The 13,352-nt window shown below is 32.2% G+C and overlaps 1 protein-coding gene across 3 annotated transcripts in view; it reads left to right on the top strand.

Annotated features, from left to right (window-relative positions):
* LOC124359989 (rho guanine nucleotide exchange factor 17-like) overlaps positions 1-12,540 on the top strand; it is a 108,796-nt gene extending 96,256 nt beyond the window's left edge. For 2 of the 3 annotated variants that reach the window (XM_046813205.1, XM_046813206.1), the window contains exons 17-20: positions 1,051-1,199; positions 3,067-3,241; positions 6,313-6,495; positions 8,431-12,540. In XM_046813205.1, coding sequence (XP_046669161.1) covers positions 1,051-1,199; positions 3,067-3,241; positions 6,313-6,495; positions 8,431-8,657 — 734 coding nt within the window. In that variant the 3' untranslated portion in view covers positions 8,658-12,540. The remainder of the gene's footprint in view (positions 1-1,050; positions 1,200-3,066; positions 3,242-6,312; positions 6,496-8,430) is intronic. The other variant, XM_046813207.1, reaches the window with a different exon arrangement.
* Positions 12,541-13,352: the final 812 nt, after the last annotated feature.

The following is a 13,352-nucleotide window of genomic DNA, read 5'->3' on the forward strand; positions in this document are numbered from 1 at the left end:
TATTCTTTAATGTATTTATCAAATGTTTGCATTTTCCCTTCTTCTATCTTAGTCTTTTTCAGCACACACAGAAAAAAGTAGTTACTTCAAAAGTATGTACCAGAAAATGCACAAAATGTTTGTTGTCCCAAACAGGATTAAACATAATTCAATATTAGAGAAATATTAGTTTTAGAAAAAATTAATTATTTAACTCTAAAACTAAGGTTCAACTCTAATACAGACAAACATAAATAACAAAAATGTATAAGAATTAATGAATTGGTCATTAAATTCAGACACAGTTAACGCAATATATCCAATCTTGTCTCTTTGGAGGGTTAGATAATTTTGTTGGGGGTCAGTTTGAACCTGATTTCTCAGTTTTTTTTAGTAATTCTCAAGGGATTCTTAAGCTTTATTGCAAATTTGTAAGTGCAATAAAGTGGCTGACAGAGTTGAAGTACTGTGCACAATTGGTTAATCCATCCACCTCTTCTCTGTCTGAACAGAGTTGAAGTACTGTGCACAATTGGTTAATCCATCCACCTCTTCTCTGTCTGAACAGAGTTGAAGTACTGTGCACAATTGATTAATCCATCCACCTCTTCTCTGTCTGAACAGAGTTGAAGTACTGTGCACAATTGGTTAATCCATCCACCTCTTCTCTGTCTGAACAGAGTTGAAGTACTGTGCACAATTGATTAATCCATCCACCTCTTCTCTGTCTGAACAGAGTGTGCACAATTGGTTAATCCATCCACCTCTTCTCTGTCTGTCAACACATTGAAATTGAGTTGATTGAAAAGAGATTACTGCTATGATTACCAGCATTTATCCTAGTATTTCTTTTCTTTTTTATTTATATTCCCACTCAACGTCGTTTTTCTTTATGTTACTGGCAGTGAGATACAAAAATATCCTGCTCCCAAAGCGCAGATGAAATAATTTCTTATAAGCTGTAGCTAGTTATTCTTTTCAAGATAAATGTTCTGTAATCAACCAAAATCTAATTTCATATAACAAGTTAGTTGCCAAAGAGAAGAACTGAATGAAAATATTCTGTTATAGATGGTGTATGGAACACATCTCAGCCCTACACAGTGACTGTGGGGTCTGTTGCCAACCCTGTCACCAGGATGGTTCCCATCTCTGGAAAACTGTGGTGCAGCTGCCACAACACAATCAAGGTTCTCAACATTTCCAACCTCTCAGTTGAGGTAAAAGCACAGCCATTTTGTTAGAGCTGAAATGTTCTACTAGATATCTGGAATGTAGCATTTTTACTTATGTGACCACATGTTTTTGGTGTAGTAAAATTTCCCAGAAGCCAAAAATGTTTTTAGAATGTCATTATTGATTTTTTTCATTATTTAAATGTCATTTTATGACTCCAGACTTATTTTTAGATGTACTTAAAAGATCTATCAAAGCTTTTATGCATGCTGGTGTGTAAGTGTTGAAAAAGACCATCAGTTAAGTGTTTGCGCCATTAGTAAAACTATAGGTATTGATAAAGAATGTGTACGTTACATTTTACATGACAATTTGAACATGCGAAAAGTGTGTTCTAAAATGGTGGCTAAAATTCAACCGTTTGAACAAGCAGCTCGCAAAAATATTTGTACTGACACTTTGTGCGTGATTGAAAATGACACAAATTGTTTGGAAACGATAATAACATGTGATGAAACGTGGTTTTTTTACTTATTGTCCAGAAACACAGTGCCAATCCATGCACTGGAAGGGCCAAACTTCACCGAAAGCGAAAATAGCTTTATGAACAAGTCAAAATTTAAAGCAATTTATTACGATTGTGTTTTTTAATATCCATGGGATTGTGTACCTTCACTTGGTTCATGAAGGTAAAACAATAATCAATATTACTACCTTGAGGTACTTTCTAAACTATGTCAAAGAGTAAGGAAAAAATGGTCCGAATTTTGGAAGGACAAATAATGGATCCTCCACCAAGACAGTGCGCCAGCTCATTCTGCGTTATCTGTCAAGAGGTTCCTAGCCAAGTACAGCATCCCAGTGTTAGAACATCCACCTTCTTTACCAGATCTTGCACCATGTGACTTCTACCTGTTTCCTAAGGTGAAATCTGCATTAAAAGGGACAAGATTTGAGTCTGTGGAAGAGAGAAAATCAGCACGTATTCTAAAGGCACTGACAGAAGATGATTTCTAAAAAATTGTGTGGGGCATTGCAGGAATAGAGAAGGGGTGTATTTTGAAGGTGACAACAAGTGATTATGTATAAAATTAAAATAATTTTTTTTTATGTCAGTCTCGTTATTTAATAGCCACACCTCGTATAGTCAAGTGTGGATCTTTATGTTTTCTTGTTGGTAAATCAGACTAGTGAGTTTAATTTTCCTTACTAAAATTCACATTCTGTAGTTTTGCATATAATCGTTTTGTAATTTGTTCCTCTAAAACTACCAAATAATATTTTTTAAATCCTAAAACCGAATAATATATCACTATTTATGCTTGATTCACATTTTAAAATAATTTTACACCTTAACTACAAGGTAAAATATAATTTTTATACTTTCTTGTATATGTATGTATATTTAGAACAGAATTAAATGTTATGCACCACTCACCACTGCTGTGACATAGTGACAGACCAGTTAACATTGAGTCAACAGTATTGCCAACTCAACTGCTTGAACTACTATATTGTAAACATTTCATCACTGATATGACCAGACGATCTTGTAAAAGTCACTGATAAACGTCAACCTTTTCCATCACGCTAGTTTGCTCTTTTTCTAGGTAAAAGAGTAAGGTAAAAACTACTGGCTGTGAACTGAGCCTTCCAAAATTCTGGGAATCCGCACAATCCATGTGGATCTACCCAAGTTTCTCTACCCAACCCAGAGTTGGGTTCTCAAATCCTAGAAGCTCACTCCGCTGTAGGCTGGGCACCACTCTCCACACTCAATGAATAAACTATAGTTCGGCTTGATGTTGATATTATGTATATTTGTTTCATCCTGATATTGATATGAAGTTGTTATATTCAGCACCAATGTGCAATATATTGGTATTGGTACAATGTTTGTGTACTGTGCAGCACCAGTTCAGTGGCAGTGGGGAGACTCAGCGCAGTATCAGCTGTCTGGCAGTCTCAGGGCTGGGAGTGTGGCTCTCTCTGCAGCATTCAGCAGTAATCAGACTGTTCCATGCTGCCTCGTACGATTGTCTGGGAGAGGTCAACATTGCTCCTGCTGTCACCAAGATGCTGGCCAGTGAGTAATTATTGACCTCTTGGAGCTGTGATGAATTTACATATTTAAAAGATATACAAGGTGTGTTTTTTAAGTACCAGTTTTATACATAAAAAGAACAAGTACACTTTTTGGGGTAATTATATTTTTTATGAGAAAGCCCACACTTTTATATACCTTTCTACTTAGTTGCCATCAATATTAAGACACTTATCACATCACACCTGATTTAACACTGACTGCAATGAAACCATTTTGATATTTCATTGTTGCGGCACTGACCTTCAAGATGTTTCTTCTGGTGAAAAAAAAAAAAAAACAAATGGTTGTCAATGGGCACTAAATTGGGGCTGTTTTGAGGATTATCAAATTGTTCCTAGCATAATACTGTGATGAGATCTCTTGAGATCGTTTTGGCGCATGTGGCCTTACATTGTCATAGAGCAAAAGATGTCTCTCAACGGTTTGAACATTCAATAAAAATGTCATAGAGAATACTTCTTGAAACTGGGGAACTCCTCTGATGACTAAGAAATTGTGAAATGTCTGTTGATATTCACCTGATCATTCATTTCTACACCAAATCGATGGTGATCATTTAGGATCATCCACTATGTTTCTTATCATGAAAATTCTTTCCGCTTTTTTTTAAGCTCTTACCCATTTGAATGCCATTTCAACACTACACATAATGCAGCTATAGTAGGAAGGGCAATTGAATTTTGAGTTAAGCTCCAGTTCATCTTTGTTTTATAGCAGTATCTGACGGTGACAAGGACAATGCTAAACTCAAAATTCAATTTTGTCACTCATAATGTTTTGTTCATACAGTTAACAATACTGACAGTGAACTTCAACAGCTTTCATGCCTTCGGCATTAAGAAAACAAATAACAGCACATACTTTACAATTGGTTGGATTTTCAAATGATAGGGGAATTTGAAATATGCATTAACAGATGTCAAACTATCAATTTGTGCTGTAGTTGCATCTGTGGCTTGCTAACACAGTGTGCTAGCATGGGGCCACAGTGCTGCAGCGGTTGAATTTCAATATGGTACTTTCATTAAAAACACGCCCTGTATATGGATTTATTCCAGGTCATAGTAAAGGACATAAGAAGAGATGGAGTAAATGTATATTTTACTAACACTGTTTATTATTATTATTAAGGCAGTGATTTTACTTAAAAATTAGAGCTAAATTATCTGGTTGAAAATAGTTACAAATACAATTTGTGTCAGTCAATAAATGTAGCATAGTTCAGTAATAAGTTTGATTGGAAGTCAAGTATTTAAATCTGAGATGATCAAACTGGACTATAGTATGTTGTTTGTAACTGCTCCTTTACAGCACTTTAATGACCATATCATAGGAAATCTATTGTCGGGGCTCTATAAAAATTAATTATTGGACAGATATACAACTATTTGTGATTTGCATTTTGTGGATTACTTAGTTCCTTTGTAAAATGATCTTTGATGAAGACTATGGAATCTTGTTCCTAGTAATACAACGTCAATGGTGTTTCAAGGTAAAATCAGCATCCGTGTGAGATGGATCAGCAACGTTTCTCATCCTCTGTTAAAAATATTTTTCTTTTTCCTCCATAAAGTAAATAAATTATTCCCATTATTTTTATAGTTTTTCTCAAAGCAATACTATGATATTTTTTTCTAAAACATCTCATGCTAGTTTGTAGAAAACTGTTAGTCCTAGATGATGAATAGATTATTTTGGTACGCATTTAAATATAGGATAAATAAACAATATTTTTTAATTTTTATATTTGTTTTTTCAGGCTTTGACAAACCAGAAATGCATACTTTTAAACTTTAAATGTTTACAGCCAATGTCCTTATAGTATCGATATTGGCATTTTTGTTAAAAGTGTTGATTTCTGTATAGTGCATATACCCTGAATTTCATAACTCATTTGCTTCATATTTTAACAAACGTTTTCAGAAATTCAACACAATCACATTATGTATAATGTGATAATATATAATGTGATAAATAATATTTCTCCAGTTAAAATAATGGAGAAAAAATAATTTCTCTTTGTTGGTCTTTGATTTTTTTATCTAGGCAACCCATTGTGTCTGAAACATACCAATATCTGCTTTTTTGTTAAACTGAGAATTTTATTAGTAAAAGAAAGCTGATAATTAAGTGAAATATGCCTATCAAGATGCTTTTGTCCTCCTCCGTAATGGTTATAGTCTCGGCTCTCTAACTGAGAGATCACAACGGGTTCAAATCCCAGGAAGGGCCAATAATGTATAGAAACAAAACAATGTGTGTACTTTTAAAATAAACCATTGTACATTGAAGCCTACATAGCTGAAGCTGAGGATTAGAAGAGAGAAAAAAATGCTTTCATTTTCCATTAATTAATAATGGTTTTTTTCTTCGATTTGAAGTATTTCTTAAATTGTATACATATATTTGAATTGAAGTACACGAATGTTTATGAAAACCATTATACATCTCCATATAATAAGTGTAGGAATGCATTTATTGCTGTTATTTACTCAGAAGTTACTGTGAGGGGTAGTAAATAGTTATTTCATGACTCTGAGACAAGACACTGCTGACTGTAAATACGATAATCTTACTAATTTTTTTTCACACATTTAGAGGGTGCTTATACAAGTATGTACCACTTTATTTTCAAAGGGTTAACAGTCATTTCATGTAGAATTATTCCATAAATTACACCATATATTTTGTAGATAATAAACTTTATGGAGAATTATAACTTTATCTTCAGATTGTGATTGAAAATTGAAAGAAATGTTATGCCTTATCTTTGTTATTATGTTTCATTTTGTAATGCTGTGGCACTACAGATCTAACTAGAGATAAATTTACATTATAACATCAAATTAAATATTGTTTCAAACAAATACCTGTAATTATTTTTCAAGCTTCAAAGGTGTTTAACTCTAATAGGGTTCAATCTTGGAAAACATTGAATACATACCTACGTCTTATTTTGATCTCTAGATCTCTATGTTAGAAATTTTAGATGGGTTCTGATTAACAGTGCATTAACAGTTAGCTAACTGTTTGTTATATTTCTGTTGAAGGCTGTGATGACATCATCAGGCAGCACAAAGCTGCGTGCCTGCGCGTGACGTCTCTGCTGGCGAGTCAGGACTTGTTGTGGGTAGGAACCAGTGCCGGAGTGATACTGACCATGCCACTGCCACACGTATCGGCCACTACCACTAAGCTATCACAGGCCCTCCAAGTGACAGGTCGGTCTAAATGTGAGTTATTTCACCTTACAAACATATCGGTAGAGGTTGCTTGCATGGTTACAGGCATTGTAGTTTATTCTAACATTTTTGTACATATACATTATACTGTATACAATAGGTTGGAAACCAATGTCTTCACTTCAGTGGCGTAGTACCTTAGGTGGCACCTGGTGCGGAAGTTGGTGGTGTCACCCCACCTGAAGTAAAAAGCAGTAAAGTTTATATAATAAAGCCGCGATTGGGTCATTGTTGCCCGCAAATAGTTTTTTATTAATTTATTGAAACTCCCCTCACATGAAGCTATGGACACGCAAACCGTTATGAACAATGTCAGTGCAATCATAATATTTGGAAGAGATTCTGTAAAATCCCATTCTACAATAAACTTAGCCAATCTTCTATCATTATAGAATAATACACGTTTAACAATTCACGCCAACCAAACACAACACACTTCACGAAACAAATGAGAAATGTTGCAACTGAAACGTCAAAAATCACGAGTATGGGACGGGGAATCCCCCACAACAGCGTCAGGCTCTTTTGCGGGAATCCCCAAATTATACATAGAGCTGAGCTAGTGCTAGTGGAGGAAACCCCAAAAGAGAAATTTTTGTGCTAGCGATTTATTTTATTGTTTGTACATTGTTCTTAAAATTGAGAGACCGGGTGGGTGTCACCTCAAAAAAAGGTGACACCTGGTGCGGCCTGCCCCCCCTTTGCTACGCCACTGCTTCACTTACAGTTCAAGAAAGATCTCAATAATTCATAGAAAATATATATTATTTGGTTTTTTTTTAACTAATTTGGTACACCGTACCACATAATGCACTTTTAGTGTAGACTAAAACAATCCAATATTGTAAATTACATTATGTAAACAAAATAAAGAATAATAAATACAGATTTTCTAAAACCATTTTACATATTAGCTAATCTAAGTTACTATAAATTCCTCGCTTCTGAGAGAGCTTGATTTATTTATTTTTTATCAATCAAACGAATTTTTTGGTAAATTAATTTCATTGACATTTTTACAATATGTAGAGTAGTATGTATGTAGACTAAGTAGTAAGTATAGAGTGAATGTATATCATAATATGGCATTTCATTATGCTATACATTTTCTTTGGAAAACTTATTTTGTAATAACTACAGTCTATATTAGCCTACATATACGAGTATATGTAAATATATACATAATTAAAGTTATTGCTAAATTGTTCTGGTGGCATTCCCAGTTTTTCAGGCAATTCTTAGACATTTCTGCTGCTGAGTATCCAAACGTAATTATTTTCCTGGGGCTAGTGACTTTAAAATACAACTTTTATCACTCTGTATTTGCCAATGGCGGAGTGTAGCAGATACAACAGTTATTGTAAGACAACCGGATCAAGCTACGTCAAGCATGACTGATGCTTGGATGAGTGTCCGCTGAGCGATCTTGTCCTTGGAAGCAGCCCGCCTGCTCGGCCATTGGTGGTGGTTCGGAAGTCACCTTTAAGCCGTTGGTTAAGTGCCGTTGTCCTAGGTTGTGTTAAAGAGGACTTCTTAGATCTAATAAAATATTAGCCTTAACTTCACCTGGTAAAATAAGACATCTTTACATTTTTATAAGAAAACCTGTGTATCATCAGCCTACAAAATTATTGTTTTCATTTCTGTATTGATAGTGCATTAAAATGTCAAAAAGGCCACAATTAAAATTTTTGAATGTACTAACCTCAATTTTGAAATGACAACAATACAAGACAGCTTGGAAATTTTGAACTTTATTTTAAATAAAGCAAATGAAGTACAATAAACAATCTTGTTCTTCACTCAAAACAAAAGAGTACTTCAGTGCCTAATTGTATTGAAGTAAGTATAATAAGATTATGTACTTTATTATATGTTACAGATTAAATCTTAATCGGTAACGTTAACTCACTTGTTCATATGTAGGTGTGCCTCACGGACACACAGGACACGTCAGGTTCCTGACAGCAGTGGAGAGTAAGTCTCTGCGTGGGGACAGGGAAAGATTTTCTCATTCCAAGGAATCCACTGCGCATCCCCGAGTATTGGTAATCTCCGGTGGAGATGGATATGAGGACTTCCGTTCGGCCGGCGTCTCTGAGGTCGCAGGGAGAGAGGACTCCACTAACCATTTGCTGTTATGGCAGACGTAGCTGTCACTATCAGAGGAACACTGCAACGTTTTACCTAACCTACGTTAACTTCCTATTAGGATGATTTCACTTAAATGGTACAGTTTTGTGATTTCCATTTAAGTGCTTAAAATCACATAAGAGTATAAATATTGTTATGGAGATCAACGTTTTCTAGTTTTGAAATTATTACTTAAGCCAAGATTATTATGAGATTGGTTGTTACCAAAATGAGTAGCAGCATAATAATAAACTATAAGCATAAAAGAAAATGTTAATGTTTTGTAGCTTTGAATTGAACTGTTTAAAGTGTTTTTAAGATTATTTTCAGTAGTTTGTACATTTTGAAGACATATGCATTTAGTTCATTAGTACACATACATGTCAACTTCTCTCTGCATTTTTAGTGTTATTGAACCTTTTTGAATTCTAAAATTGTAATTTTATAATTCAATCATTCAAAAGGACCTATTTTACAATTTGGTGTTAAGAGAGTTTTTTTTAGATGAAGTTGATATAATTTAAATTTTAACTTAACTCTAATGGCTTCAACAATTAATGTACAAATTACTTCTGACATATATATATGGGTGATGAAGCCAAGATAAAGTTCTAGTACTGATGTAGTTAAATCTTATTGTGACCGTTCAAATTTCCTCACTTGTTAGGTAATTTTCATGCTTTCTGCAGACTTCCTTTTAAACATTTATAAAATTAATTTTTAATAAAAATATATGTTTCTATATTATTGCTATTATTAGCAGGCTACTGAATTATATACAAGTTGTATAGTGTGGCTCTTTTTTTCAACTTTTTTGTTGATTGAACAGTATGAAGTTACTCTTTTTTCCGAAAAAGGTTTTCACCTGCAACATTTCTATTTGGAGAGTAAATATATTCTGTCAGAAGTATAAGAGTCACGTTTTGAGCTGAGGCACTGGAAATAAAAACTACAAACATATGTATTTCATTAGCATTACGTAAGCGATAGACGTGTTGATAGTAAAATGTTGGGTATTTAACTTGTATAGCTTCATACCAATCATATAATGCACCTTCTGTAGAACTATGAACTATTAAATATGAGTGTTCGTTTAAAGTCAGAAATAAGTACTTCAAACGTAGAGACTTTCATGTTATCTAGTAATAGAAGCTAAAATTCTTAGCATTGGTGGTTTAAGGTCTGAATTTCAATACTATAAAAATGCTTTGTACCTACCCCTAGAAAAAGTGTCATCAGGTACAGATTTCTATGAAGCTATTTAATTGGTTACCCCCACCAATCTACGAATAAGGAAACCGTTTAAAAAGAACAGTTTAGATTTTCATGTAGGATGTACTAGAGTGGTACACAATCTTTCTGAACAACTATGTAATGTTTTTCTCTTGTTTAATCTACTCAACTCATGAAAAATGTACATATCAACAGATCCAAATAAACTAATTTTATTGTGCTTTTAAAAAAGATAAAATGTGGCTATCATGCAATTAAAAATAAGGCTGATAAGGAAATTCATGTCTGCTCTAACCCCCTGATCCTACAACTATGCCGACTTGATAATCTATTAATATAAAATTTCAGCTTCATCAGAAAACCACATTTGATTCAAGTATATCTTCATTGTCAATGGCATTAAGAATACCACCTGGAAATGTAACATGTTTCAGTTGATCGGTAGATTTTAAGTTTTGTCTATTTTGAATTTTGTACCATGTAAACATCATTGTTTATGAATTATACTTTGAACTGTAGTTTTTGGTAGTCCAAGCTCTAATATGCTTCTAGCTACTGATTAAAAAATTTGTTTATTAGTGAATAGAATAGTCCTTCTGGCATTCTGGATTAATCAGAGCAAAGAAACTATATAAATATAAGTCTCACTGGAACATTTGAAAAATAGAACTAAAGCATAACTCATTATTAAAAAAAAATTATTAGCAGGTCAAGAGTAATAAATTGTATCAAATTGCATTGAAACTACTGAGAGTTAACTGTATAAAGGAACAGTTGTTTATTTCTGTCAAAGTAGTTTACAAATAAAAAGCCAACTCTGAAAAATAAGAAATTGTTAAACCAATTTGAAAATTATGACAACTATAAAACTTGGCTTGATCCATTTTGATACTATAATTGAAGCCTCAAAGCATTTGAAAAATAACATAACTATTACTTTTTTTGCTTCTTTCATAAATGAAAAATATTCTGTATATAAATTAAGATGTTCCAAACATAGAACTTTTCCAATGATTTTGCAACATCTGAGGAGCGGTTCTATCTAACAGTTGCACGCCATATTCATTTCGTTATGTCTTGTGTGAATGGGATTTTCATTGTTGCAACAAGACCTGAATTAAAGGATATACCGATTACAAACCATCGTTGAAATGCTAACGGTAATTACAAACATGTAAAATTTTTATATTTTTATTACAACACTTCTTTGTGTTAAATACTCAAAACTACATCAAGTATGGTAAATTAAAAATATTAATGTATAGCTTGATTAGGAACAAAATTAAATGTCGGTAATGACATAAAACAAGAAAAATATGAAAATATTTTTCAAACTAGAGGTAATAAAAATTAAACTAGGAATGAATAAAAACTATAAAATATTTTACAAAATTTTATAAGGTGCTAAATAAAAATAAACTCTTAAGTGATAAAAATATTATTTGAGGGATAGGAATAATACAGGAATAATAAATGCAGCCATTCTGAACTTTTGCCATGTACAGCGTCACTGTTATATCGTTCCAGTTCTCAATCCAATACCAGTACCAATCCAGAATCCGTTGCAACAGTCATGTTGTTGTTATAGTTCCACTAGATCCTGCTTTTCATTGTTGTGATGAGGCAACAATGAAAAAGTTGCAAGAACTGAACTAAACTCATTGTAACGGTTCCATTGCCTTGGCAGTACCAGTGGAACCTTTTTCGTTGGTGTTCTATGACTGTTCCAGTTACAAAACGTCGCCATGAGCAGTTCGAGTAAGTATTTGTACCAAAATATTATAATTGAAATATAATATGTAATATTGCACTAGTTGAATTATATTTTACACACATACTTAAACAACATTCAACGGAAAACATATAATACACAAATCTTGATGGAACTACTGCTTACAGAGTAATCTGACAGTTAGGTGTAGTATTACTTTTGATGGTAAACTTTCGAATTAATTTGACTGGTCAAAGTTACTAACCATTTTTACATATCTTGGATTTAGCTGTCTTTGCATCTTATACTGTTACATTGCTAATTTTGTATTGAATCCACAAAAATCAACAAATTAAAAAAACCAGTGTTTTTGGCAAAAGAATAAATAACTCTAGGTATAAAAAAAGTAAAGTAATTTATCACTATGTGATTGGTGACTACTATATTGCCGAGTTTCTCTTTATATTTTATATAGTTCAGCTCATTCAGGATTGAGGCATTTCAAAATATAACATGAAAGCCCCTATAGTTCACTGGTTATAACTGAATTAGAATAAGTAAAAAATATTGTGTTTTATCATTCTTTTCCTTTTTTACTTAGACTGTGAACTATCAACATAAACAACATAAAATATAGGTTTCTAAAAAATCAAGAGTATATTCTAAAGATTTTCTGTTTTCCAAAGTATGAAATGTTGATTACGATGTTCTGCAATTAATTCATAATGTACACAGTGATAAATAATTTACTGTCAGTGATTTTCTCATTGTAGCACAATACAAACTGAAATTCAGTACTTCTCTTTAATTGTATAGTTGGTTTTATTATTAACTTAAGAAAATAGATACAATTTCTTACCAAATCTTTATATATAGCTAATTATGTGTACTAGAAGTCTTCTTTTATTGTCATAAAGCATTTTTCTTTAAAATATTTTAATGAAAAGAAAAATTACTATCACAAACATGTTTACTCAACATATTATTGAAAAAAATGCTTTTGGAGAGTTAGTATCAACATGGATTATACAACTTCAGTTTTGATTCATCTTATTATTTTTGTAATATACTTTGAATAAAGGGTTTATCTATTAATCCATTTGTTAATCCAGTGTTTATTTTGTATTTATTGTTTTAAGACAGACCAGATTTTTACATAATTACTATACAGATGTTGAAAAATATGAGTAGACTGAAATTTTTAGTCTTCAGGCGTATTCATTTGGAAATCAATCCAATTGTTTAATTTTTAAATATTATTTATTCTTGTATTTTTGTACCATAATAATTAAAATATAATTAATAAATAATTATCACTTGTTAAAAACTTCCCGGAATAAATGTCAAATAGAGCTCAATTATTCCGATCCTTATGTGATAAAACTTAATGTTAATTTTATTTTACAGATTTTTATTCACTTCCATTCACATTATTGGTCAAGTAAATATCAATTTTTTCTAAATTTCTTAAATTCTTACGATATTGTTTATTATTCCTTTATCTGCTGTAATAATAGTAGTAAGTGTACAAAAGACTTTGCACTTTATGTAAAAAATATACTTTATTTGTAGTATTTATTTATATTACCTTTATTTACTTTATTGTTGTTATTTTTTGTACATAAATGTATTTATTGCAGTTAAGTTTTTATGTAGCTGTTTGTTGCTTTATATAGTTTAAAATAATTTAATAGTATTATATTTGTTTAGTATTCACTTTTTGTATAGCCCTCCCATGTTTTCAATTAGTTCTTATGTCTGGAAAATCGGA

This window comes from Homalodisca vitripennis, chromosome 4 (genome assembly GCF_021130785.1).
Source record: "Homalodisca vitripennis isolate AUS2020 chromosome 4, UT_GWSS_2.1, whole genome shotgun sequence".
Taxonomy (NCBI): domain Eukaryota; kingdom Metazoa; phylum Arthropoda; class Insecta; order Hemiptera; family Cicadellidae; genus Homalodisca; species Homalodisca vitripennis.